Source organism: Oncorhynchus mykiss, chromosome 23, assembly GCF_057628025.1.
Source record: "Oncorhynchus mykiss isolate SJ-2025 chromosome 23, ASM5762802v1, whole genome shotgun sequence".
Lineage (NCBI taxonomy): Eukaryota > Metazoa > Chordata > Actinopteri > Salmoniformes > Salmonidae > Oncorhynchus > Oncorhynchus mykiss.
Genome location: NC_143044.1, coordinates 38422345 through 38448002, shown reverse-complemented (window position 1 = coordinate 38448002; position 25658 = coordinate 38422345). Strand labels below are relative to the sequence as shown.

General features: G+C 43.4%; 2 protein-coding genes across 4 annotated transcripts in view; one reads left to right on the top strand and one right to left on the bottom strand.

The window, feature by feature from the left end:
- Positions 1–1320, bottom strand: part of LOC110502891 (calcineurin-like phosphoesterase domain containing 1) — a 38680-nt gene extending 37360 nt beyond the window's left edge. For all 3 annotated transcript variants that reach the window (XM_021581238.3, XM_090217439.1, XM_090217440.1), the window contains exon 1: positions 947–1320. In XM_021581238.3, the coding sequence (XP_021436913.1) occupies positions 947–1010 (64 nt within the window). In that variant the 5' untranslated portion in view covers positions 1011–1320. The remainder of the gene's footprint in view (positions 1–946) is intronic.
- Positions 1321–7546: 6226 nt separating this feature from the next.
- The window catches only part of LOC110502890 (protein shisa-9A-like), a 58942-nt gene continuing 40830 nt past the window's right edge, over positions 7547–25658 (top strand). Inside the window, exons 1-2 of the mRNA XM_090217976.1 lie at positions 7547–8429; positions 9262–9368. Of these exons, the coding sequence (XP_090074102.1) occupies positions 7888–8429; positions 9262–9368 (649 nt within the window). The 5' untranslated portion in view covers positions 7547–7887. The remainder of the gene's footprint in view (positions 8430–9261; positions 9369–25658) is intronic.

Genomic DNA, 25658 nt, shown 5'->3' with positions numbered 1-25658 from the left:
GACGCCAAGGAACTTGAAGGTTGTTGTCCTTGCACCAGACGGTCAGGTCTCTGACCTCCTCCCTATAGTCTGTCTCTTCATTGTCTGTGATCAAGCCTACCACTGTTGTGTCATCAGCAAACTTAATGATGGTGTTGGAGTCATTACACAATGACTTATGTGTAATGTATGGAACTGAGTGTCATGATCAAGGGCTATTAGTGTCTATGAATGGGCTAGGCTGTGAGAGGAAGAGACTGTCTGTGAATCTGATTAGTTGTTCAACAATAAAATTCCTCAGTCTGTAAGCTTGGGCAGAAATGGTGCCATTCAGCCTAGTCGGTTCACTGGTCAAAGGTCTACAGTAGACAGTGACTGACTTCCTATCACCAGCCAATCCGAAAATAGGCCTATAAAATAAATAAAAAAGACGGGAGGTATTCATAATGTGTTTACTTAGTCTTCCATACAACATAACACGTGTAATAGGCCATTGCATTTGGGCAGAGACCTGTTTTGGGGTTATGATAACGTAAACGGCAATAATGCAACTCACATTTACAGCTAACGTTACTGTAAATCAATCTTCAGAATCAAGGGCTAGCTATATTTCATGAGTTGAAAGTATTACTGACTGTGAATTGGTGAAAAGGCTAGTTTATAGCTGAGCAGATTCAAACAAATGAGAAGTATTGTTCTGGAACTCATCTCGGAAACGCAGAGTAAATGGCAAAAGGCTAAACAGCAACTTTTGTAAACAACATGACACGTCTCGAGAAAGTCGTTCACGTGTAGCACAGATAGCTAGCTCGTTAGGTTACTTGATGGGTTAATTTAGCATGCATATTCGTAACTATGTGTCCTTTATATTAACCAGTCAGGAATATAAAATTGTAAAACAGATGGACGTTAGCCAGCCTGTACAGTTAACTAACTATAGCTAGCCAAACTAACTAACATTAGCTACCTTCGGTCAGTCCAGTGAAGGTCCGCTGTTTAGCTCTAAGAAAAATATCCTCGGCTTCAGCCATGGCTTCACTTGTCCCTCAAAGGTTAACGTTCGTATTCTTATGGCTTGATGTTGATCCTATTTTGTCAATAATTAACTGACTCTTGAGATTAGTCAGTGAAGCTAGTTACGTACAGTGAATACCAAACGTAAAGCCGGAAGCCCCGCCTAGTTCTAAAATGTCTACAACATCCCCTTGTTGCTGACGAGGGTGACTTCCAGACGGTGGCAAGGGGATCGTAATGGCATAATGGTTAGGTAAGCTCTACGATCCCTACAAGAGTATTGGGACTCGTCTGAAGTCGGTACAGCCGATCTGCCGATTTCTGTCTGTAGCGTCCAAACAGTTTGGGCTTAACACTAACATGACCCCTCTGTGTAAAGGTGAGACTCGTGTACGAACAGGTACATGTTTCTTTGCTCTAGGATGCACACAGGCCTCACAAGACTCGTCTGAAGGTCCCCCGGTACCAGTCGAACAAATTAATGGAAGTATATATGGAGACTGTTTAGTGACAAAAAAAATAATGTTTTCTTTAAAAAACGTCAAAATAAAAACATAACAAATATTTCCTGATGTTTCTTTAGATTTTTTTTTTTTTTGTATCTGTTGTCTCATGTAGTGAATCTGTTATTCAATGCGTTTGTATGGGCTCATAGCAGTAAGGCCAAACAAAATGTTGAATCAAATCCTTTTTTTATATATATTTTTTGATACTTCAAGGGGTCTTACAATTCTAAATCAAATAGCAAATTGATCCTTTGTATGACATTCTTAAAACAATTCCATATAGCTTTGTAGAACCCCTCCCCTGGCTTAGACATGGCTTAAACTGTTAAGTGCCAAAAAATAAGGGGTTAAATACATGTAAAAAATGTTTCCTGATCTTTCTTATATCTTTCAGACAGTGGCGACCCGTCATTCAGAGCACGTGGGGCAGAGCTCCACCTGTTTGAGCCCCACATTTTTAGCAAAAATTTAAATAATTATATATTTTTTGGAGCTTGTCTGTTTTGCATGTTATTTTGGCATTAATACAGTGGGGCAAAAAAGTATTTAGTCAGCCACCAATTGTGCAAGTTCTACCACTTAAAAAGATGAGAGGCCTGTAATTTTCATCATAGGTACACTTCAACTATGACAGACAAAATGAGAAAAATAATGAATTTATTTGCAAATTATGGTGGAAAATAAGTATTTGGTCAATAACAAAAAGTTTATCTCAATACTTTGTTGGCAATGACAGAGGTCAAACGTTTTCTGTAAGTCTTCACAAGGTTTTCACACACTGTTGCTGGTATTTTGGCCCATTCCTCCATGCAGATCTCCTCTAGAGCAGTGATGTTTTGGGGCTGTTGCTGGGCAACACAGACTTTCAACTCCCTCCAAAGATTTTCTATGGGGTTGAGATCTGGAGACTGGCTAGGCCACTCCAGGACCTTGAAATGCTTCTTAAGAAGCCACTCATTCGTTGCCCGGGCGGTGTGTTTGGGATCATTGTCATGCTGAAAGACCCAGCCACGTTTCATCTTCAATGCCCTTGCTGATGGAAGGAGGTTTTCACTCAAAATCTCACGATACATGGCCCCATTCATTCTTTCCTTTACACGGATCAGTTGTCCTGGTCCCTTTGCAGAAAAACAGCCCCAAAGCATGATGTTTCCACCCCTATGCTTCACAGTAGGTATGGTGTCCTTTGGATGCAACTCAGCATTCTTTGTCCTCCAAACACTACGAGTTGAGTTTTTACCAAAAAGTTATATTTTGGTTTCATCTGACCATATGACATTCTCCCAATCTTCGTCTGGATCATCCAAATGCTCTCTAGCAAACTTCAGACGGGCCTGGACATGTACTGGCTTAAGCAGGGAGACACGTCTGGCACTGCAGGATTTGAGTCCCTGGCGGCGTAGTGTGTTACTGATGGTAGGCTTTGTTACTTTGGTCCCAGCTCTCTGCAGGTCATTCACTAGGTCTGTGTGGTTCTGGGATTTTTGCTCACCGTTCTTGTAATCGTTTTGACCCCACCGGGGTGAGATCTTGCATGGAGCCCCAGATCGAGGGAGATTATCAGTGGTCTTGTATGTCTTCCATTTCCAAATAACTTTCAGTGCAGCAAACTCTCTCCAGAGGTTCAGTGAGGATCTTTGAATGATCCAATGTTGACCTAAATGACTAATGATGATAAATACAATCCACCTGTGTGTAATCAAGTCTCCGTATAAATGCACCTACTCTGTGATAGTCTCAGAGGTCCGTTAAAAGCGCAGAGAGCATCATGAAGAACAAAGAACACACCAGGCAGGTCCGAGATACTGTTGTGAAGAAGTTTAAAGCCGGATTTGGATCCAAAAAGATTTCCCAAGCTTTAAACATCCCAAGGAGCACTGTGCAAGCGATAATATTGAAATGGAAGGAGTATCAGACCACTGCAAATCTACCAAGACCTGGCCGTCCCTCTAAACTTTCAGCTCATACAAGGAGAAAACTGATCAGAGATGCAGCCAAGAGGCCCATGATCACTCTGGATGAACTGCAGAGATCTACAGCTGAGGTGGGAGACTCTGTCCATAGGACAACAATCAGTCGTATATTGCACAAATCTGGCCTTTATGGAAGAGTGGCAAGAAGAAAGACATTTCTTCAAGATATCCATAAAAAGTGTCGTTTAAAGTTTGCCACAAGCCACCTGGGAGACACACCAAACATGTGGAAGAAGGTGCTCTGGTCAGATGAAACCAAAATTGAACTTTTTGGCAACAATGCAAAACGTTATGTTTGGCGTAAAAGCAACACAGCTCATCACCCTGAACACACCATCCCCACTGTCAAACATGGTGGTGGCAGCATCATGGTTTGGGCCTGCTTTTCTTCAGCAGGGACAGGGAAGATGGTTAAAATTGATGGGAAGATGGATGGAGCCAAATACAGGACCATTCTGGAAGAAAACCTGATGGAGTCTGCAAAAGACCTGAGACTGGGACGGAGATTTGTCTTCCAACAAGACAATGATCCAAAACATAAAGCAACATTTACAATGGAATGGTTCAAAAATAAACATATCCAGGTGTTAGAATGGCCAAGTCAAAGTCCAGACCTGAATCCAATTGAGAAAACTGCTGTTCACAAATGCTCTCCATCCAACCTCACTTGAGCTCGAGCTGTTTTGCAAGGAGGAATGGGAAAAAATGTCAGTCTCTCGATGTGCAAAACTGATAGAGACATACCCTAAGCGACTTACAGCTGTAATCGCAGCAAAAGGTGGCGCTACAAAGTATTAACTTAAGGGGGCTGAATAATTTTGCACGCCCAATTTTTCAGTTTTTGATTTGTTAAAAAAGTTTGAAATATCCAATAAATGTCGTTCCACTTCATGATTGTGTCCCACTTGTTGTTGATTCTTCACAAAAAAATACAGTTTTACATCTTTATGTTTGAAGCCTGAAATGTGGCAAAAGGTCGCAAAGTTCAAGGGGGCCGAATACTTTCGCAAGGCACTGTAATTGATTACATTTAATAAAGCCACATACAAACATGGTCTCTTTTTTGTTTTCTTGAGTAAGGGAGCTCCAAAAGGCAGGTGTTTCAGTCTAGCTCAGTACTTTCTGTGGTGCTGTGGCAAGCCAGCAGAAAATACGGAGCGTTGTGCCGTGATTGTCTCAGTGTTCTGTCACTCATGGGGACACTACGTCACTGCCTAGTGTAGAGTGTAGAGCTCAAAAATTCAAGCCCCTTGGGTGCTGTCATAGAGTTACATTAGAAGTGCCCATCCAAGAAGTTTCAAGGTCATTGGACAAAGATAAAATGACATCAAATACATTATATATACAGTAGCTTTGATTGGACTGATCATGTCAACATCATACTTTCAAAATCATAGCTAGCAGTCATCATCATTAATCAAGTCGACAGTCTAGTGGCAAATCCTATATAATCCTTGTCATATGAAGATAAATAATTAAGAGAAATTATAAATAAAACGTATCGGTGCTCATTGACCATTGGACATAAAAATTACACAACAAGTTGGAAATCGGAAATTCAACATTGAGTGGTTTGGAATGAATCAGTGGCTAACTGCAAGCATTGCAAAACAATCATTAGCCTGCTATTCAGTGGAATGGCTGTGTGATCCCAAATCTAAGATTAAGGGGCTATATTCCTAGCTTAAAATTATAAACATTTAACATTGACCATGCTGTCAATGAAGCATGATTTGTGCCGTGCCCAAAACAACTGTTAAGTCAGAACTGCAAAATCTGACTTTAGTGAGTTCAAGACAACTGGGATCTCGGGAAAAAACGAGCTACGTCTGGGAAAATATGTTTTGAACTTTCATCCAACTCTGAATTGTAAATTGGGAACTCTGGCCTCTTTCTAGAGCTACGACCTGAAGATCACTTTTTTTCCCTCCAGGTTCCCAGTTGTCTTGAAATCACTATAAATCCAGAGAATCTCACTTTGACGAAGTTTGACGACAAAATGTGCCCACGAAGGACTGCCGCGCCACCTTTCTGTGAGCACAGCACAACAAGTTGAGTCCAAAAATGTATTTTATTCTGCTGCATTAATGATGTAACATGCCAGGGAGATATGTATACTGTAGCTAAGAAAGTGTATGTACTAAGTGTATGTTGTGTAGTAAACTGTTAGTAGCCCATGTGTCTAATAATTTGGTCTATTTTCACCTCTTAATTTTGCCTACTATTCTGACTTGATGGTGCACATGTAGCCCATAACCTGCTTTTGAGAAATGTAATCATCGAATATTGTAAAAGCTTTCATTGTCTGCTTATATGCCTCCTTTATTTATCCTACGGTTCTGACTTGGTGTACATGGAGAACACTGTAAGAACGGCCCATGTTCTGAATTCTGTCATTGTACATTTCAAAAGTGCTGAACAAATAGTTATATTGACTACGCCCATCCTAGATCGCTCATTAGTGTCTTAATTCGAAATGACAGATTGCCTCTTATCCGCTTGTTGTCCCAGTATGGCATAGTTTGTCAATTGTCAGTAGAAACCACATTTGTTTAAGCAAGTCAGCCATATCAGCTATGTTTTTCAAAAGGCAGTAAATGAGCCTGAATGAATTGTTTCGCTGCCAGACAAGGCTCCACTGTTAGCCAGGTGTAGCAGTGGTAAGGTGTTGGGACTGCTGTTGGGACAGCTTTATGTAGGCCCTAACAGTTTGTGGACACCGTTTGTCACCATTATAGTGCAATTAATGTATTGTTTAGTGTTGTGTTGTGTAGTGGCTTTGCTGGCATGCATCCCAAACATTTATTTTTTCCCCCACCAAGATTTACATGCTAAAATCGCCACTGCTCTCAGATATAGGACAGACACTTCAGAACTAACTTCCTTTAGATGTTTTTAGTTGTTCCATGTCATTTACGTGTTATTCAATGCGTTTGTGTGAGCTAATAGCGGTAAAGCCAAAAATATTTTTTCAGAAAAAATATATTTGTAATACTTTAGGGAGTTAAAACGTTAAATAAAATAGCAAAATGATCCTTGGTATGACCTTCTATGGGTTAAGGCTAAGGTTAGGGTAGGGATGTCCCACGACCCGAGATAGGACTGACCATCATTTTTGTTTAGCAGCAGTAGTTACATCTGCGGATTAATCTTGACTTTCTCCGCATGTGTCCCAATGGCAATCACCACGAGAGCATGTATGAACTTCTACATTATAATTCTAAACTAGCTCTTACACACGCTATTTCTGTCTCCCCCAGCTCTGTCGGTTTCTCCCATCGACTTATTTAGCCTGGTTTAGTGTTGGGGAGTTGGCAATCAGGTCCATGGACAGTGCGACTTGTTGAGCAAAATAATTTCAGCACCATGGACAGCTCGAGCAGAAAGACGCTAATTTGCCCTAATATAGACCTATCCATGGTTCTGCACAGTATTTTTTTTAAAGATGAGGTGAGCTTTAATCAGGTTTAAGACATTGCGTGGAATGTGATAGCATATGGTAAATATGCATTACATATAATATAAGGGAATGAATTCCTAAAGGAAAAAGACTACATCGGCAGAACTTTTCAGGCATAGAAAATAGCATTTAGTGATGAATATAAAAACGTCTCTGGGTATGATGACACTGTGCTTGGAACGACACCATTGTATGTGTGGACCATTATTCAGTCCAGTGAATAGAAGTATATACCCAACTTAATTTCATTAGCCTACCCATTTTTTGTCTTGCGTAGCCTATGCTTCTCATGCTGGAAAAACAACCACCCTATAACGCTCTCTCTAATCTCATTTGGAAGTTACCATAACCGGAATGTCTGCATCCGTGACCATATTTTGTCCGTGCACAAATTATGAGAAATAAATGAATTGCTCGGCAGCACAACTCGACCCATATTTCCTCATGTGCGTTTTGGGCTGTCACAGATTCACCGTCATTGTTTAACAATACATGAATCTCTCTCTTCGTCGGAATGCCTCCTCCCCTACTCGCTTTGCGCACCATGCTCTCTCCCATCTCAGGTCTGATTTGCTCACCCGCGCTCAAATAGCTTGTGCAGTTCTATCTCCACCGACTCCCATGCTTGCAACCGCGCTGATGGGTTTGAAAATTGAAGTAGCCTAGTTTTGATAACGTCATGGAGATAATTTTCTAAGAACACATGTAGAGAGATTGTGCTCTGAGGAACAATTCTCAGGAGGACAATATCTATATACATTCAACGTTTTATTTTGAAAAAAATAACCGAATGATTTTCTATACCTTCATGGATGACGAGAACATTCGTGAAAACTCTCACCAACACGGATGGTAGTGTTCTCTAAATTGGATATGTGTTTCTGGACTTTTATAATACCAAGACTGTGCGCTCTTCTTCTTCGAGTCTCTTCTTACATGCGCTAGAGAAGCTGAAATGAAGGGGTGGAAGGACAGCACAATGAGGGGCAAATACTTTATACTGGGTTACTTGTTGGTCAAAGTTATGGCGCTGGTCTGCAAGGCGGACGGAGAACCAGGACAACTGGAGGGCTTTGTCATGATGACGACGTGCAACGGATCCAGGGAGGATGAGGGTGCAGGCTTCTCGGAGCCCCCACACACGGAGGACAGGTGTCGGGGGTATTACGATGTGATGGGCCAGTGGGACCCGCCGTTCGTTTGTAAAACGGGCGATTATCTGTACTGCTGCGGCACCTGTGGCTTTCGGTTCTGCTGCTCCTACAAGACCTCGCGGTTGGATCAGAGCACCTGTAAAAACTACGACACTCCGGTGTGGATGATGACAGGTCAAACCCCGTTTAAGAAAAACGACCTTCGGCACGACCCCACCAAAGATAAAACTAATTTAATCGTGTATATCATCTGTGGAGTAGTGGCTATCATGGCACTTGTTGGGATATTCACCAAACTCGGCCTGGAAAAGGCGCACCGACCCCAGAGAGAGAATATGACTAGGTGGGTTTCTGGGGTCCTGCTACCGTTGAGCGTGCCGCGATCTTCTTTGTTGTGCATGTTTTCAAGGAGCTTGCTTGGTGCTCACATGTAGGCTAGAGCGCGCGCCACAATAATATTTGACTCTTGGGTTCTAGCCTCACGCTTGCAAGGTTTATATTAGCAAACTGCGATAGGCTAACTCATTCTAATAGCGTTGTCGCTGAAATAAGAAAGCTAGGATATCATCTAAACTTATTTTTTGTTAACATTATAATACATATAAACCAATCAATGACTTTTACGCGCACAATACACGCTTCTTCAATGGGTAGAAAGTAGCTGTCATCGATAGTTTATTAATTGGACTAGATTGCATAATGTCATCACCTGTGTGGGCTGCTTGCCTGATTCATTCGCAGAGAGCGCGGGGGCGTGTGTCTCTTGCAGTGGATAGCCACATGCTCTCCGCTCCGCAACATGCGCAGGCTATTCCTTTATTTGGAGACCTTTCTCTAACATTGAATCAATAGCTCCTATTCGTCTTCTTTATGAAAATGTCTTACTTATTCACTGAGATTTATATTTTTCTAATTAATGTGGAACCCGCTCACTCAATCAAACAGTTAAATTAACAAATTCATATGAAAATGTTGCTTTATATGGAAGCAGAGATGCAATATTTTATATTATGTGATCATCTTGAACTAGGTGCCCTGTGCACACAACTGTGCAGCGTTGAAATCAAGCGTTATGCACGGTTCTTCATAGACAACGAAAAATATGTCCTGTCTGGCTATTTCTTACATCTGGATAAATGGCAATCTCTCTCTCTTTTTCTATCTTTCTCACACAGGGCTGTCCAGAGTGTGTTACAGGTCGGTTGTCCAGGTGAGCAGTTCCAGGGGGAGGACACCCTCGCCATGCACGCACAGAACTATGACACAAGGGCCAACAACCTCCGTAAGTTTCACACTTTCTGCCCCTATAAGCAGAGGTTTTTGGTGGTATGGTTGTGGACTGAAGGGTTGGTCATGGAGGCCCCAAACAGACAATAGCAAACATAATGTGGGCAGGTTGCATATTGTACACAGACTCTCAATTAAGCATTTGGTCTCTGTAACGGTATAGGTTGTAGCCCTTGTATCAAAGCCAGGTTTATTTGTTTCAAATGTGGCATTCATTTTATAATCTTAGATGTGTTCATGTGGAGGGAAACAAACTGCTTTCTGCTTTGTAAATCCAGTGATAATTTACTTTTATTTTTGTCCCATGCCTACATGATTCAAGATGTGTAAAAAGGAGGGGAGAGAGAGAAATAAAAAAAAGAGAGAGAAGAGGAGAGAGAACAACACAGCAGTGTGAATGGCATCTATTTCTGTTGCGTCCCGTGGGCTGCAACCACAGTTATAGGCTTTGTATTTGAACACAGATCAACCAACTCAGAAACACAGAAGAGTCTTAATCTGGAGTATTTAATACACATCTGTTGTACTACTGATTCTGATTCCAGTATGATTATATCACCCCAGTTTGTGACTGGATGTGTTTCGACCTAAAAATTAAAAAATGATCCCAACACAAAGCAAGTGGCACATCTAAGCCCCCTCCTACTTGAAAGGATGTATTTTAAGACATACTGACTGAGACCATGAGTGTAGCTGACAGTGCTGTTGTTAGTGGAATTTGTTCTATTTTCTTGATTCTATCAAACACAATCAGACTGACACACCTTATCATCCGGTTTGACGGTACTGGGCTCCTAACAGCTCTCCTTCTAATCACTTTAAAGTAGGGCCCTTTGTCTCTAATGTCTTCTGGGGTGCTAGTTTCGGCTGTCATCGATTTATATCTATAAATAACTGCCACTGATGCTTCGAAGAGGCAGATGTACCAGGTCTACCTGGCAATGAAAGTTTCAGCCTCAAGGGATCTTTCCTGGTTAAAAAAATGGCTGTACACTGAGTGTATAAAACATTAGGAACTCCTACTCTTTCCATGACAGACTGACCAGGTGAATCAATGTGAAAGCTATAATCAGTTATTGATGTAAGTTGTTAAATCCACTTCAATCAGTGTAGATGAAGGGGAGGAGACAGGTTAAAGAAGGATTTTTAAGCCTTGAGACAATTGAGACATGGATTGTGTGTGTGTGTGCCATTTAGAGGGTGAACGGGCAAGACAAAATATTGAAGTGCCTTTGAACAGGGTATGGTAGTAAGTTTGTGTTAAGAACTGCAATGCTGCTGGGATTTTCACTCTGAACAGTTTCCCGGATATATCAAGAATGGTCCACCACCCAAAGGACATCCAGCCAACTTGACTCAACTGTGGGAAGTATTGGAGTCAACATGGGCCAGCATCCTTGTGGAACGCATTCGACACCCTGTAGAGTCCATGACCCAACCAATTGGGGCTATTCTGAGGGCAAAAGAGAGGAGGGTGGAGGTGTGCTCAACTCAATACCTGGGAGTCCTGGCTGGGGAAATGGTGATTATTAGCAATGTGGAACCCTGCTCCCTGAACCCTTTAGTCTTAGGGCTTGTGGGTAACCATGTGGAATGTTATTAACCCCTGTGATCTGATTAGATCCCCAGAGAGGCCCCATATTGGTTTAGAGGTCTCTATCAGCCATGAGGCGGATTTATCATAGAAAGAGGTATGGAGGGATGATGGGGTGGGGGGTAAAAGTGGTGTGGTTCATGTGGAGTGTGGATGTATTACAGTATTTGTCGAAGATAAATTAAAGGGAGAAGCTAAATCTTGTGAGATGCCGATTGAGGTGAAACACACTACTGTTCAAAGTTCGACTGTGTACGTCTCTTGTTGATCACATTCTATTTTTAGAGCAGACCATCTATTGATTATAGCTTATGGCCAGATTGCCCTGTTACTGGCAACATCAATAGATCCCATCTTAGGTGTCCTCACCCAGCTTTGGAGAAAATGCCCAGGGAAGTTTGTATGGCTGATACTCATAACAATCCCTGTTTCTACAGGGCAATGGCGGATAACAGCTTGGGATTAGCTACTTTCTCCACCAATAATTTTCTCCAAGCACCTCTTAGTATAAGTTTAAGACAAGACTAGAACAAGAGTTTTGTTCCTAACATCGTTTTATTTTGACAGCATGTGGGATGTTTTAATGTGTAAAAAACATTTACCATGTATTGCACATGTTGATGTGTTCTGTGAGACATCTCACAAGTAGCTAATACATCAAAGCTCAGATCTCATTATGTTAGACCCCATGAAGACTGGGGCCTCTGCTACAGTTTAGTCCTGAACCAAGCAGCCCTCCTATCCCCTGAACAAAGCTGCCCTCCTATCCCCTGAACAAAGCTGCCCTCCTGTCCCCTGAACCAAGCAGCCCTCCTGTCCCCTGAACCAAGCAGCCCTCCTGTCCCCTGAACCAAGCAGCCCTCCTGTCCCCTGAACCAAGCAGCCCTCCTATCCCTTGAACCAAGCGGCCCTCCTATCCCTTGAACCAAGCAGCCCTCCTATCCCTTGAACCAAGCAGCCCTCCTGTCCCCTGAACCAAGCAGCCCTCCTGTCCCCTGAACCAAGCAGCCCTCCTATCCCCTGAACCAAGCAGCCCTCCTATCCCCTGAACCAAGCAGCCCTCATATCCCCTGAACCAAGCAGCCCTCATATCCCCTGAACCAAGCAGCCCTCCTATCCCCTGAACCAAGCAGCCCTCCTATCCCTTGAACCAAGCAGCCCTCCTGTCCCCTGAACCAAGCAGCCCTCCTGTCCCCTGAACCAAGCAGCCCTCCTATCCCCTGAACCAAGCAGCCCTCCTATCCCCTGAACCAAGCAGCCCTCATATCCCCTGAACCAAGCAGCCCTCATATCCCCTGCTGGGCTGGTGATCACAATTGAATGTAATCTCAAAACTCTATACTTTTTTAGAATTCTTAAAGAACTCAAAATCCTGTGTCTCTGAGCCTTCAGCATCAAAGATGGAGTGAGAGATGGAAATAAAGTGGGAGAGAGACACAGAGAAGGGGAGAGGGAGAGAGAGAGAAAGGGAGAGAGAGAGAGAAAGGGAGAGAGGATGACATGTCAAGACTGCACTGATCCTCTTTGACAATGTTAACAGTTAAATATCTTTTGAGTGACAAAAGTTGACATACTGCAGGCAGAATTGAACCTCGTTTACATCTGTGAAGGGTAAAGTGTCATACAAACTATATGAAACCACTGCTGCTTCTGGTAGGATTGCAAAGAAAAAGGTTTTTGTTTTGTCATATTGTCAATCAACCTGAACTCTTGAGGTGGGACATTGAGAGAAACAGAGGATAGAAATGTATTATTGAGAGCCCCAGAAAGAGGGCAGGGTAGGCTTTCCATCCATTGGCTGACTGAGACAGTGATCTGTATTCACAACTCATGTTCACAAAGATAATTACCTGCCTAGCAGTTATAATCTTCCGCTATACATCTCCAGATATGCATTAAGCACTTATTATATTTAATAGGTAATTGCTTCGAGACCACACAGCATGAAGAAAGACTCTGTCTGCAAAACAATCTCCACTCTAGAATTACTCTAACCTCATCTACTGTTTATTAATTATGCCAAAATGGATCACCTGCAGTGGTGTGTGTGTGTGTGTTGCGTGTTTGCGTATGTGTGTGGTGTATGTGTGCAAGTGGGGGTGCGAGTGTGTCTAAAATGTAACGCTACTGCTGAGTTTATCAGATCAGAGTTTTGCTGAGAGGTACAACTTCACCCTGACCTCTAAGTCACCCGTCACCGAAGACTCTTGTCAGTTCTTATCTGCAACTCTTCCATCCTGACCCCTTCACAGACAGGCATCCAGGAAGCGGCCACAGACAGGCATCCAGAAAGCGGCCACAGACAGGCATCCAGGAAGCGGCCACAGACAGGCATCCAGGAAGCGGCCACAGACAGGCATCCAGGAAGCGGCCACAGACAGGCATCCAGGAAGCGGCCACAGACAGGCATCCAGGAAGCGGCCACAGACAGGCATCCAGGAAGCGGCCACAGGAAGCGGCCACAGACAGGCATCCAGGAAGCGGCCACAGACAGGCATCCAGGAAGCGGCCACAGACAGGCATTCAGGAAGCAGCAACAAACAGGCATCCAGGAACCAGCCACAGAGAGGCACAAAGCAAATGAAAAGAAAGAACATTGTAATTTTCCAATCAAGGTGCAGGAACAGGAGCAAGCTAAGGATAAAACAAATATTCAGCGACTCTAGGGAGGACAATAAGAGTTCACATCAAAATAATTCTTTATAATAGGCAAAAAACATAATCAATAAAAAATATTATAACATGAAATTCCTTTGTCCTCCTAAGAGTTTCATAATGTTTTTGAATCTACAGACTGACCCAGGCCCAGACACGCTCCTCCCGGGCCTCGTTCCTGTGCCCTTGCTTAGGCTAATTACCCTAATGTGGGTCCTCTCAGCAGCACCGGAGATCGATTAGGCCTTGTTCATTAGGGCTGTGGGCCTCCCAGCCTCGTCAGATGGATCTGATTGACTAGACACAGTAATCAGCTCATTCAGACACACAGGGAGGTTGGGACTCACTGCTCCTTGGAAGAAATAGAAGTCAAGTAGAAAACCGAGAAAACAGAAGTGACAAAGTTGAGTAAGGGAAGTAGAATAGCCAAACTGTTGAAATGCTATCAGATATCTATCTAAGGATATTTATCATGAAGGTCCCATGTATGTCCTGATTGTCCTCCATCTGACTGATTACTGGACTTGGCCTTAATGTATGACTCGGTTCATATGTATAATTGTCCATCTTGTTGTCATGGTGTAATAATAAAATAAGCTGTATGTGTCTATATCTTAGTAGGGTATAATCAGCAAACTTCCCTCTCTCCTTGCACCACCCTGGGGAATACTAATCGGTTCATTTACAGCCAGAGACTCAAATCAAATGTTTTACAGGTAATTACTTGTGTGTGTGGAGTGGGTCGAACTGAGTGCAAGTGAATAGCCTATCATGTCTTCAAGGTAGCGAGTCATCAGACATTTATACACTATATATATTGATCACACGCACTGGAATATGTTTCGGTCAGCCTCAGAGAACAACATCAACCTATACGCTGACTCAGTGAGTGCGTTTTATAAAGAAGTGCATTGGGGATGTTGTACCCACTGTGACTATTAAAACCTATCCTAACCAGAAACCGTGGATGGATGGTGGCATTCGTGCAAAACTGAGAGCACGATCCACCGCATTTAACCATGGAAAGAAGTCTGAGAATATGACTGAATATAAACAGTGTAGTTATTCCCTCGCAAGGCAATCAAACAAGCGAAATGCCAGTACAGGGACAAGGTGGAGTCGCATTTCAACAGCTCAGACACGATAAGTATGTGGCAGAGTCTACAGGAATTCACAGACTACAAAAAGAAAACCAGCCACGTCACGGACACCGACATCACGCTTACAGACAAACTAAACACCTTCTTTGCCCGCTTTGAGGATAATACAGTGCCACCTCCAATCTCTCTGTGGCTGACATGAGTAAAACATTTTAAGCGTTTTAACCTTCAAAAGGCTGCTGGCCCTGACGGCATCACCAGCCATGTCATCAGAGCATGCGCAGACCAGCTGGCTGGTGTGTTTATGGACATATTTAATCGCTCCCTATCCCAGTCTGCTGTCCCCACATGCTTCAAGATTGCTACCATTGTTCCTGTACCCAAGAAGGAAAAGATAACTGAACTAAATGACTATCGCCCCGTAGCACTCACTTCTGTCATCATGAAGTGCTTTGAGAGACTAATCAAGGATCAAATCACCTCCACCTTACCGGCCACCCTAGACCCACTTTAGTTTGCATACCGCCCCAACAGGTCCACAGACAACACAATCACCATCACACTGCACACTGCCCTATTCCATCTGGACAAAAGGAATACCTATGTAAGATTGCTGTTCATTGACTACAGCTCAATATTCAACACCATAGTACCCTCCAAGCTCATCATCAAGCTGAAGGACCTGGGCCTCAACCCCGCCCTGTGCAATTGGGTCCTTGACTTTCTGACGGGCTGCCCCCAGGTGGTGAAGGTAGGAAACCACATCTCCACTTCGCTGAACCTCAACACTGGGGCCTCACAAAGGTGCGTGCTCAGCCCCCTCCTGTACTCCCTGTTCACCCACGACGGCGTGGCCATGCATGCCTCCAACTCAATCATCAAGTTTGCAGACGGCACAACAGTAGTGGGCTTGATTTCCAACAACGACGACGCAGCCTACAGGGAGGAGGTGAGGACACTCGGAGTGTGGTGTCAGGAAATCAACGTCAACAAAACAAAGGAGAGGACCATGGACTTTAGGAAACAGCAGAGGAAGAACCCGCCTATGGTCCACCCACACAAATGGTCCACCCACACAGATAGTGTGGTGAAGAAGGCGCAACAGCGCCTCTTCAACCTCAGGAGGATGAAGAAATTTGGTTTGTCACCCAACATCCTGACAAACTTTTACAGATGCACAATCCAGAGCATCCTGTTGGGCTGTATCACCGCCTAGTACGGCAACTGCACCGCCCTCAACCGCAAGGCTCTCCAGAGGGTGGTGCGGTCTGCACAACACATCACCGGGGGCAAACTACCTGCCCTCCATGACACCTACAACACCCGATGTCACAGGAAGGCCAAAAAGATCATCAAAGACATCAACCACCCGAGCCACTGTCGGTTCACAACTACCATCCAGAAGTCAAGGTCAGTACAGGTGCATCAAAGCTGGAACCAAGCGATTGAGAACCAGCTTCTATCTCAAGGCAATCAGACTGCTAAACAGCAATCACTAACTCAGAGGCTGCTGCCTACATCGAGACCCAATCACTGGCCACTTTAATAAATGGATCACTAGTCACTTTACACAATGCCATCCTAATAATGTTTACATGTACAGTGGGGCAAAAAAGTATTTAGTCAGCCACCAATTGTGCAAGTTCTCCCACTTAAAAAGATGAGAGAGGCCTGTAATTTTCATCATAGGTACACTTCAACTATGACAGAAAAAATGAGAAAAATCCCGAAAATCACATTGTAGGATTTTAAATGAATTTATTTGCAAATTATGGTGGAAAATAAGTATTTGGTCAATAACAAAAGTGTATCTCAATACTTTGTTATATACCCTTTGTTGGCAATGACAGAGGTCAAACGTTTTCTGTAAGTCTTCACAAGGTTTTCACACACTGTTGCTGGTATTTTGGCCCATTCCTCCATGCAGATCTCCTCTAGAGCAGTGATGTTTTGGGACTGTTGCTGGGCAACACGGACTTTCAACTCCCTCCAAAGATTTTCTATGGGGTTGAGATCTGGAGACTGGCTAGGCCACTCCAGGACCTTGAAATGCTTCTTACGAAGCCACTCCTTCGTTGCCCGTGCGGTGTGTTTGGGATCATTGTCATGCTGAAAGACCCAGCCACGTTTCATCTTCAATGCCCTTGCTGATGGAAGGAGGTTTTCACTCAAAATCTCACGATACATGGCCCCATTCATTCTTTTCTTTACAGGGATCAGTCGTCCTGGTCCCTTTGCAGAAAAACAGCCCCAAAGCATGATGTTTCCACTCCCATGCTTCACAGTAGGTATGGCGTTCTTTGGATGCAACTCTTTGGATGTCCTCCAGGATTCTTTGTCCTCCAAACACGACGAGTTGAGTTTTTACCAAAAAGTTATATTTTGGTTTCATCTGACCAAATGACATTCTCCCAATCTTCCTCTGGATCATCCAAATGCTCTCTAGCAAACTTCAGACGGGCCTGGACATGTACTGGCTTAAGCAGGGGGACACGTCTGGCACTGCAGGATTTGAGTCCCTGGCGGCGTAGTGTGTTACTGATGGTAGGCTTTGTTACTTTGGTCCCAGCTCTCTGCAGGTAATTCACTAGGTCCCCCCGTGTGGTTCTGGGATTTTTGCTCATCGTTCTTGTGATCATTTTGACCCCACGGGGTGAGATCTTGCGTGGAGCCCCAGACCGAGGGAGATTATCAGTGGTCTTGTATGTCTTCCATTTCCTAATAATTGTTCCCACAGTTGATTTCTTCAAACCAAGCTGCTTACCTATTGCAGATTCAGTCTTCCCAGCCTGGTGCAGGTCTACGATTTTGTTTCTGGTGTCCTTTGACAGCTCTTTGGTCTTGTCCATAGTGGAGTTGGAGTGTGACTGTTTGAGGTTGTGGACAGGTGTCTTTTATACTGATAACAAGTTCAAACAGGTGCCATTAATACAGGTAACGAGTGGACAGAGGAGCCTCTTAAAGAAGAAGTTACAGGTCTGTGAGAGCCAGAAATCTTGCTTGTTTGTAGGTGACCAAATACTTATTTTCCAAAGAGCTCAGTGACTTTCAACATGGCATCATCATAGGATGCCACCTTTCCAACAAATCAGTTCTTCAAATGTATGCCTGCTAGAGCTGCCCCGGTCACCTGTAAGTGCTGTTATTGTAAAAAAAAATGTAAACGTCTAGGAGCAACAACGGCTCAGCCACAAACACACAGCAGAGTGCTGAAGAGCGTAGCACATAAAAAATTGTCTGTTTTCGATTGCAACACTCCCTACCGAGCTCCAACCTGCCTCTGGCAGCAACGTCAGCACAATAACTGTTTATCAGGAGCTTCATGAAATGGGTTTCCATGGTCGAACAACCGCACACAAGCCTAAGATCACCATGTGCAATGCCAAGCATCAGCTGGAGTGGTGTAAAGCTCGCCATCATTGGACTCTGGAGCAGTGGAAACACGTTCTCTGTTGTGATGAATCACGCTTCACCATCTGGCAGTCCGATGAACGAAGCTGGGTTTGGTGGATGCCAGGAGAATGCTACCTTCCCGAATGCATAGTGCCATCTGTAAAGTTTGGTGGAGGAGGAATAATGGTCTGGGGCTGTTTTTTTATGGTTCCATTGAAGGGAAATCTTAACGCTACAGCATACAATGACATTCTAGACAATTCTGTGCTTCCAACTTTGTGGCAACAGTTTGGGGATGACCCTTTCCTGTTTCAGCATGACAATGCCTCCGTGCACAAAGTGAGGTCCATCCAGAAATGGTTCTTTGAGATCGATGTGGAAGAACTTGACTGGCCTGCACAGAGCCCTGACCTCAACCCAATCGAACACCTTTGGGATGAATTGGAACACAGACTGCGAACCAGGCCTAATCACCCAACATCAGTGCTCGACCTCACTAATGCCCTTGTGGCTGAATGGAAGCCAGTCACAACAGCAATGCTCCAACATCTAGTGGAAAACATTCCCAAAAGAGTGGAGGCTGTTATAGCAGAAAAGGGGGGACCAACTTCATATTAATGCCCATGATTTTGGAATGAGATGTTCGACGAGCAGGTGTCCACATACTTTTGGTCATGTACTGTATTACTATGCCCATCTACTCTACATCCATGTCATTATGATACGTAGGGATAAAAATATGAGCATTCCTCCTTTTGTGTCTTTTGAGTAGGTGGGAATCCATAGAATTTTAATTGAATGTTACAGTGAGTATCATATTGTACAGTTTAATTCATTTGATTTCATTAAGATGTTCACAAACATTAGGATTATGTGTTTAATCTGCTAAAGGGAATTATTTTTTCCAGATGTCCTCTGATTTGAAATGTCTTAAGTTGTAATGTTGACAGCTACGTCACCTGATACTAATACTTAAGGAGGGAAATTATTATTGATTGAGACTCGGTGTTATGATGCATATGGAATACATCAATATAGCTCATACTGAAAAATACACTTGTCTTGATGACAAAATTCTCCTCTGTCAAAAAATATATTGTAATGAAGGGAGGAAAATTTGAGAGTCATTCTAACACTATTTAGCATCTGTATGTGGCTACACAGTAGTATTTAGCATCTGTATGTGGCTACACAGTAGTATTTAGCTTCCCAAACATGTGCCAGAGTTAGTATTTAGTTGCCCTAACATGTGGCTGTGCTACACAGTAGGAAATCCCCTGTAATCTCTTGTATTGTTAGAGGTTTCATCATATTTTCACTGAGAAAATTTAATTTGAATATTCTTTCTTTAAAATTATTACGTTGATAAACGCCTCTGTATGTAGGTTGGCATTGTAAAATTGTATTGTGAAGAAAGGCTATACAGAGTTTTCATGTTGGTTCAAATCTCTGACCCAACAGAACCTCCTGCGAATTATGGTACAATCTCTCTGTACACGGACGGAGATGTTTGGCTGAGAGAGCGAACAGGCTGTTTTGGGTGGGGGGCCCACAGCAACAGATCAGTCATGTCCCAAGGCAATAACCTTACACACACACACTCCCTCAGGACATGCCCTTGGGGCAGGCAGCAGATTCGTTTGGCTAACTGACTAGCGCCACCAGCAATGTCATATTACTGGCAGGGAGACCGCCAACTGAGAGCACATTTTGTGATGTACCACCACCTTCCCTCTCTCTTAATGCACCTCTCTATGGATCTCCCTGTCTGCCTCCTGGGCTCTGGCCCTGCCCAGGGAACTGGGACATGTGGTGGCTGTGAGAAGTGCATCACGGAGCTGGACACATTCACAGGTCTACTGCTGAACTGGTCTGATCTGGTCTATCTATTTAGGATTGCTGTTTACACATACTGAATCCTGCTGCTTTCTGGGTTTTGGTTTTGTCAGACTTTTATAATTAGCTTGCAATGGATTTGAGAAGCATTGATTGTAGGGATTATTTGTAAGTTATGCTTTACTTTGTTTTGAAGTTTGACCTTTTTGATTGATGTTTTCAATGAACAAGTTGTTTCTTTCATCAGTCGTGTATGATGATAATACCTGCCAGGAAACATGTTTTACAATTAACCCGCTAGAGTCTGACATGCTGACCAGACCACTCGCGCACCATCGCGCACGTCTTGATTTTGTCCACCCACACCAGGCGTGATCAAGACACAGGCTGAAATATCAAAACGTCGAAAAGCATCACACATTTATGGCAATTTAGTTGGCTAGCTGCTGTTGCTAACCAATTTTGTCCTGGGATATAAAAATTGGGTTGTTATTTTACCTGAAATGCACAAGGTCCTCTACTCCGACAATTAATACACAGATAAAAGGGTAAACCTAGTTAGTTTCTAGTAATCTCTCATCCTTCAGGCTTCTTCTTCTTTGTACTTTATATGGCGGTTGGCAACCAACTTTACGGTGCATTACCACTACCAACTGGACTGGAGTGTGGACCCCAGTTCATCTTTCAATCACCCACGTGGTTATATGCTCTTAAAAACCAATGAAGAGAGGGAAGAAACAGGACTTTCAGCGCATCAAGCGTCACAAATAGAACCAAGTTCTATTTTAGTGCCTGGCTACGCAGATGCTTGTTGACGCTCGCGAGCAGTGTGGGTGCAATGATTGAATAACATTTTACATTGCGAGTGGTGTGGTCAGCATGTAAGCCTGGTGTGGGTTCTGCTAAGCTAACGTATTGAATTGTTTTAAGATGGTCATACCAAGGATCATATATACAGGAAAAGGAGGACCGAGCATGCCCCCATTCTCATTGACATGGCTGTAGTGGAGCAGGTTGAGAGCTTCAACTTCCTTGGCGTCCACATCACCAACAAACTAACATGGTCCAAGCACACCAAGACAGTCGTGAAAAGGGCACGACAAAACCTATTCCCCCTCAGGAGACTGAAAAGATTTGGCATGGGTCCTCAGATCCTCAAAAGGTTTTACATCTGCACCATTGAGAGCATCCTGACGGGTTGCATCACTGCCTGGTATGGTGACTGCTCGGCCTCCGACCGCAAGGCACTACAGAGGGTAGTGCGTATGGCTCAGTACATCACTGGGGCCAAGCTTCCTGCCATCCAGGACCTCTATACCAGGTGGTGTCAGAGGAAGGCCCAAAAAATGGTCAAAGACTCCAGCCACCCTAGTCGTAGACTGTTCTCTCTGCTACCGCACGGCAAGCGGTACCAGAGCGCCAAGACTAGGTCCAAGAGGCTTCTAAACAGCTTCTACCCCCAAACCATAACACTTCTGAACAGCTAATCAAATGGATACCCAGACTTTTTGCACCCCCCTACGCTGCTGCTACTCTCTGTTATCATCTATGCATAGCCACTTTAATAACCCTACCTGCATGAACATAATTACCTCAACTACCTCGACACCAGTGCCCCCGCACATTGACACATTGACTCTGTACCGGTACCCCCTGTATATAGTCGCGCTACTGTTATTTACTGCTGCTCTTTAATGATTTGTATTTCTTAATTTATTGTTTTCTTTTTTAGGTATTTTCTTAACTGCATTGTTGGTTAAGGGCTTGTAAGTAAGCATTTCACTGTTGTATTCGGCGCATGTGACAAATAACATTTGATTTGATATTTGACTTGTAATTTTAGGAATCCTTTATTTATCCCCAATGAAACACTGAATCTGGCCTTACTGCTAATAGACCATCGAAACATGAAATAACATACATGGAAAAACAGTCAAACAAAACAGACCCAAAGGACGTTTGTTTTGAAGTGTCTGTCCTATATCTGACAGATCAGGATTTTTTTCTGTACACATATACCCCTTTTTTGGTCACTAAACTACTTCCAAATAGACTGAGTATACCAAACATTAGGAACACCTTCCTAATATTGAGTCCCCCCCCCCCCCCCCCCCACAAATTACATCAATAAGGGGTCATAGCTTTCATGACATCATAGAATGCATAATATCAAAGACTTCCATACAACCTTAGCCTTCAAAATAATCATCTCTCTACCTAGCTTGATCTGTTATAATATTTAGATAATATGATTATGATCTGTTATCATGTTTATCATTCCCTTCACTCTGTTCATACATTCTTAGCATTTTTTTGCTATCTAGAACCAAAAATGGTTATTCAGCTGTCCCCATAGGAGAACCCTATGAAGAACCCACTTTGGTTCCAGATATAACCCTTTTGGGTTCCATGTAGATCCCTTTCCACAAAGGGTTCTACCTAAAACCAAAAAGGGTTCTCCTATGGGGACAGCTGCAGAACCCTTTTGGAACCCTTTTTTCAAAGAATGTAGATGTGTCTGTGAACCTGGTGATTCTCATGGAAATGCTGCTAGTTTCTCTGCCCTTTTGTCATCCACTGTATTTTGTCTAATGCATATATGCAAATGCACCAGTTCAGGATCTCCACAGATGACACGGATCATGTGCACTCCGTCTGGGATCATGCAGAAAACCAAACAGTTATGAGTTTCTGTTTATTGGATCAGCCATCAAGTCAAGATTCAGTGTGATATGATTACAGGTGATTGATAACTGTATCTAACACTGTCACATCGTACTGTATCTAGCACTGTGACATATTGGCACTTTTTGACTCAGCCATTGTTTCTGTCTTGCCAGTATGTTAGTCTTTGCGACGTGACAGCAAGTTTCCCCTTGGGGATCAATCAAGTCTGAATCTGTCTGTCAGTATGGCACACTGCAGAATACTCCCTTCAAACCCTACTTTTAAAGGTGTTCAATATTTTTTCATAATCTCCTTTTCTTCAAAGTGAAACATGCATCATTCAACATTTCCATTGTCTGAACATGCACAGACTAAACTCATGCAGGCAATAAGTACCACTGACTGAAACAGAGAGGACAGACTGGACAGAGAGTGACTGAACCAGAGAGGACAGAGAGTGACTGAACCAGGGAGGACAGACTAGACAGAGAGTGACTGAACCAGGGAGGACATACTGGACAGAGAGTGACTGAACCAGAGAGGACAGACTGGACAGAGAGTGACTGAACCAGGGAGGACAGACTAGACAGAGAGTGACTGAACCAAGGAGGACAGACTGGACAGAGAGTGACTGAACCAGAGAGGACAGACTGGACAGAGAGTGACTGAACCAGGGAGGACAGACTAGACAGAGAGTGACTGAACCAGGGAGGACAGACTAGACAGAGATTGACTGAACCAAGGAGGACAGACTGGACAGAGAGTGACTGAACCAGAGAGGACAGACTGGACAGAGAGTGACTGAACCAGGGAGGTCAGACTGGACAGAGAGTGACTGAACCAGGGAGGTCAGACTGGACAGAGAGTGACTGAACCAGGGAGGACAGACTGGACAGAGAGTGACAGAACCAGGGAGGACAGACTGGACAGAGAGTGACTGAACCAGGGAGGACAGACTGGACAGAGAGTGACTGAACCAGGGAGGACAGACTGGACAGAGAGTGACTGAACCAGGGAGGACAGACTGGACAGAGAGTGACTGAACCAGGGAGGACAGACTGGACAGAGAGTGACTGAAACCATGCTCAAAGGGATATTCAATGGTATATTCAATGGGATATTCAATGTCTGCTTTTTTTTTGTTTTACCAGTCAACAAATAGGTGCCCTTCTTTGGAAAGCATTGTAAAACCTCCCTGGTCTTTGTGGTTGAATCTCATGTAACTTATTATGTGACTTGTTAAGCAAGTTTTTACTCCTGAATGTATTTAGGCTTACCATAACAAAATGGTTGAATACTTATTGACATTTCAGCTTTTAATTTTTTATATACATTTGTAAAAGTTTTGTAAAACAGAATTTCACTTTGACATTATGGGGTATTGTGTGTGTGTGTGTGTGTGTGTGTGTAGTCTAGTGACAAAAAAATATTTAATACATTTTAAATTCAGGCAGTAACACAACAAAATGTGGAAAGATTCGAGAGGTGTGAATACTTTCTGAATGCACTGTATCCTCCTGATGAAAAACAAGCACGCTAGTGTCTGTCTCCACTCTCTTCTCCCAGACCTCTGCAGACAGCCCCCCCTGGGCACAGATGCCAATTCAACATCTATTCCACGTTGGTTCAGCGTAATTTCATTGAAATGACGTGGAAACAATGTTGATTCAACCAGTACGCTGTGTTTGTTTATTTGTGTTCTAAAATGATTTGCTAGCAGAATGAGAAGGCCACAGGTTGTGGATGGTAATGAGTTGAGAGAGAGTCTTGCTGGTAAAACGGTGGCGGCGGATCATTTTCTCCCGAGGCAGTGATTGGCATTAATTACCTAACAGGTGTTAACTGGAATCTCATAATTAACTATTTTAAAATTGTAATTTAACTCTGTGCGTGTGTGCGTACACGCATGCTTGTGTGTGTAAGCATGCATGAAAACACGCATACCGTACATACAGTTCTCTTTGCTGAAGGCGCTGAGTTAGTTCTGCAGCCTTAAAGGCATTGTGCCCGAAACGAGCGGCCGGGGTTCCATATGGGGTTTCCTAGCGACCCACTTCTCCATCCATAACAAAGTAGTTCCTCCCTTGTGCTGCTTCATATTAGGCAGAAGATCCTTTGTCTTGGACCAACACATTTTTCTCCCTGTTGCCAAGACGCTGCAAGGCGAAGCACACCCAAACCTACCACTCATTCTGCTTGTGTCCTCATGAACAGTACCAGATAACTAGGTTACTTAACACAGCCTTTCTCTCTACGGTATGTGCTAGCTTTCATTTTTCTCCAAGGGAGTATAGATGTCTTCTTTGAACAGATCTACATCTCTCAGATCATCAATACGTTCCATGTTTAGTTTTATAATAGAAATCATGAGCATCCATCTAGAATATAGATGGATAGGCTGGTCCGATGCAGGGCAGAAATCACTGGTGAGCTAATGTGCCCTTCTCATTGCTCATTCATTTGGGATGCTCCTGCTCCTCCTGAAATATATGCCTCTGCATATTTTATGAGCTGTAGGAGAGGAAAGGTATCTGCTGCTGGAGTGTTGACCTAGTCTCTCTGTGTCAACAGACTTTGCAGCAACCCGTCAAACACAGAGAAATTAGAGCAAAGCAAACTAACAGACACTTTCCAAACACAGAGAGAAATTAGAGCAAAACCCAGACAGACAGAGACCCATCAAGCTCCCCAGCCCCATAAATAGTATGAGGTATATTGTCTTTTATTATGTCATTTTTCAGTAAGTACATTTTCTCTTAATAATGGAAAATTAACCTGTAAATAGAGCAGCTTAATCATGTTCTATTTCAGGTAATTATAGTTTCACTGCTGCCTTTCACAGACACTAAGCTCCATGCTGGGAAGACCTCTCCGGAAGAGTCTGGCTACCCTGCCTGGGCTGATTTACAAAAACACCAGCGTAACATTTCATGTGAAAACGTGACCAGCCGAAAATCATGTGGTTTTCTGAAAGGGTGAGGACCATGTTAGGGATGTATGTAAGATGTTCTCAAGACATTTGTTTTACCAGGAAGTCACA